The sequence below is a fragment of the Dendrobium catenatum genome, unplaced genomic scaffold, assembly GCF_001605985.2.
Source record: "Dendrobium catenatum unplaced genomic scaffold, ASM160598v2 original_scaffold_85193, whole genome shotgun sequence".
NCBI classification, from domain to species: domain Eukaryota; kingdom Viridiplantae; phylum Streptophyta; class Magnoliopsida; order Asparagales; family Orchidaceae; genus Dendrobium; species Dendrobium catenatum.
The window spans coordinates 1-3301 of NW_021403634.1; the positions used below are offsets into that span (position 1 = coordinate 1).

The 3301-nt window shown below is 34.4% G+C and overlaps 1 protein-coding gene across 1 annotated transcript; it reads right to left on the reverse strand.

Annotated features, from left to right (window-relative positions):
• Positions 1-3: 3 nt before the first annotated feature.
• On the reverse strand, positions 4-2857 carry LOC110109557 (nodulin homeobox-like; the record flags this gene model as incomplete). Its single annotated transcript, XM_028691898.1, has 5 exons — positions 2650-2857; positions 2390-2546; positions 1162-1361; positions 1027-1061; positions 4-115 (listed from the first exon to the last, which is right to left on the reverse strand). Coding segments are annotated over exons 1-5 (612 nt in total), but the record flags the coding sequence as incomplete, so codon positions are not given.
• Between the last annotated feature and the right edge of the window lie 444 nt (positions 2858-3301).

The following is a 3301-nucleotide window of genomic DNA, read 5'->3' on the forward strand; positions in this document are numbered from 1 at the left end:
AATGATTACAGATGTGTGTGGTTCTTCCCCAGCACTGTCATAGGTGTTCTCCCCTTCAGAAGGGGCTCTAGCTTCCCGGGCGGCTCGGGCAAGCCTAGCCTTCCTGTTGTTTAACCTGGAATCCAAGCAAAGTGGGGCAATTTATAGGAAATTTGTAATCTTTCGGCAAAAGATGAATTCATGTCTAACATTCAAATCATTGCTAGGAAACATAGGTGTACTGGTGGAGAGATTATTCTGTGCAGACACCGTCTAGAGGCGAATCAGGTGTAGCCACGACATCTAGTAGAGAGCAGTACTGAGCTGTGGCACCGAATAGAGGTTGACGTGGCGCATTTTCATTGGGCTCTGGACGGCATTTGTCGTCCGCACAAAATAATTCATCGTACTGGTGAGCACCCATAAACTTCACAAAACTCTAAGGATGATAGTTTTGTTGTATTTTTGAATGATTTGAGTGGATAAATTGCAAATGGAAACACTTGGATTTTAATTTTGAATGTATAATTAAATGAAATAAATACCATTTCAAAAGTAAATCATCAAATCATGACCTATTAGAATCACTTTAATTTTAAATGGTATACAAGAAAATGTTGCAGAATGTCATATAGTTTGATAATATGCATCTAATAATACAACTTAGAGATGGTAATGAAAAGGTATTGACTTAGTGGATGTAAAATGTACTTCTCCACGGAATATATATCATATAAAAGTAGCCAGCAGACCGAACTGTATCAATTAATAGCCTTACAAAAAGTCACTTAGTTGAAACTTCTACTTAATGATATATCATTTTTTTTTAACACTATTTTCATTTTTGCGGAGTGCTTCTTTATGGGGTACGGATGGCAGTTTGTTTTGTTTACTTGAATTAAGTGATTGGAATCTAGTTTCAAATTTTATGATATAAGGGAAAAGATTAAAATAAAACTCTATGATAAAGACTTGAATCATCAAAATAAGAGGAAAAAAATTACGGTAGCATTGAAAATTTCAGCAAAAATTGAGGTGATTTCTTACCAATTCTTTAGCTGAGAAGCTGTAATCTCTGATCCCTGGAAAAGAACTAAATTTTACGACTCAGCACACATAAACAATACTAGCAAAAGGAAATTTTAGCAATAGAGAAAAGAAGTATGAAAAAAAGAGGGAAACCTGTGAACAAAGCTTTTCTGCCCATGACTGTAACATAGCAGCATTCCGCTGCATCTCAGGCTCTCCAAGTAGTGCATTCTCAATTAGAGATATCTGCCTTTCATTCATGATATTACGTTTTCTCTTTCTTGGTTGCTTCTCTTCACTATGAACACCTTCAGCTTTCTCCTCTTCTTGGAAAACAGCTTCTTTTGCAAACTCTGATCTAGCAAAAAATTTCCTTATATTAGGCATCATGATAAATAATATTTATCGAAATACTTCATAATTACATGACCATTTCACTAAAATACCATCGGAAAGATTTCATATTTCGTGGAAGGCTGCTTATGAGATAAAAACAATATTTTTGGGAAGGAAAAAATTATTAAGCTATGTTGTTGTTTTTCGAAAGATAATAATTTGGCTTATTTTATTAATTTAAAGATAGATTACAAACTTATAGCAATAATATATTTTGTATGTACTTTATAATAATTAACTTTTTTATCTACGAAAATCCAAGCAAAATCAACTTTTGTCAAATAGGTTTAGCTTTCCGAACTTCCAATAACAAACATAATAGCAACTTTATTAAATAACCCTCTACTACAACACAAAAAAGCATAGCACAATAAAATCCGACACAACATAGCACATCAAAGTAACATAGCCAAATGGCGCATAAAGAAAACAAGCTTGGCCTACCCTGCTTTGGAGCACGGGAAGTTAGCATACTTAGTGTATATGTGTCCAACAAAAAGTTTTTCATGAGGCATAAACTATAGGTGTCCTGATTCTCCACAAAATCAAAAGAATTTGTTAAATAGAATTAACGCAAACTGATAAAACGAATACTGAAGAAGAAGATTACTCTTTCTGTTTGATAATATTTTAATGCTATAAAATTGTGTTACCATGAATAAAACCAGCATTATTCTTAAACAGATGGACAAAGTGTTCCGTAAGTATTTATCCATAATTTTGACATCATTAGCGACTGTCTTCCCTATCAATTGCATCCTTTCACAGTGAATACAAGTATCTCATCGCTTCAATGGAGTGGTAGAATAGAAAGAAAGGGGGTTTTTATGTGATATATTAGTAAATATAGAAGTTTAGGTGTTAAATATGTATTTTCAATAATTTTAGGTGTTATGTATGTAAAAATCTCTTTTTTTAATTTATAGTAACGGTGCGCTTATTTTTTTTGTAAGCAGCCTCGAGGTCAGCGTATGTGCATGCTTGCCTGCACCCAAGAGAGGCTCCAACTCCAGGCTTGATGAGCTGAGTGGTGTCCCGCCTTTTCCGTCTATATTAATACCTTTTATGTCTGAAACATCATCAAGGACCTTGGGTTCAGCTTTCACAAATAGATAAGGCCTGCCTACCCCATTCTGAGCGTCCTGCAAAATATGCAAGCTAATTTGTTAGACAATCAAAATCACATAATTAAATTCATAGAAAGACTAGGTATAACTCACTTCAGGGAAATTTTTCGTAATATACCTGATGAGTTTTATTGATATTTCCATTTGCAAACTTTGCCCAAGTTGGCAAAGATTGCTGCATAGGATTGTTATCTTCAACGTTAATTTTCCCACCTTCAGTTTGCATTGATGCCTACTAGGACTTGCATGAATCAGCAATGCAGAATAACAGCTACTTGCTGCAAAGGATGCGAAAGCGTGGCATCTTCTAAAAGAATGATGTGTTCCAGGTTTTACCTGAGCATAGTTGTCAACATTTGGCAAGGTTAGTTTCTTTAGTTGTTCGGTGAAAAGCCTGCACACAATTAAGCAATTTTAAAGGAGGTCTTTTACCAAACCAATGAAGAGGAGGAAAAATTAATAGACCAACACAGCAATCGGTAACTTTGGCCTAGAATCTAAAAAACTTCTGCCGGATTACTTAAAAAAAAAGGACATCCTACACCAAAACTAGAGCACTTGTTACCAAAAAAGTAATATCAAGGGCATGATACTAAATCATTCACAGTAAAATCTGATCAATTCAATATTTTAGCTAAGTAAATAATCAAAAACCAATTAAGTGGAAACCAGAATAAAACAATAACTTCTAAGGAACTTAAGTATTAAGTATAAGAATAGCCAGCCTACTCACCTTCCTGAAATTAAAATCACTAGAAAGGCTCCTATGT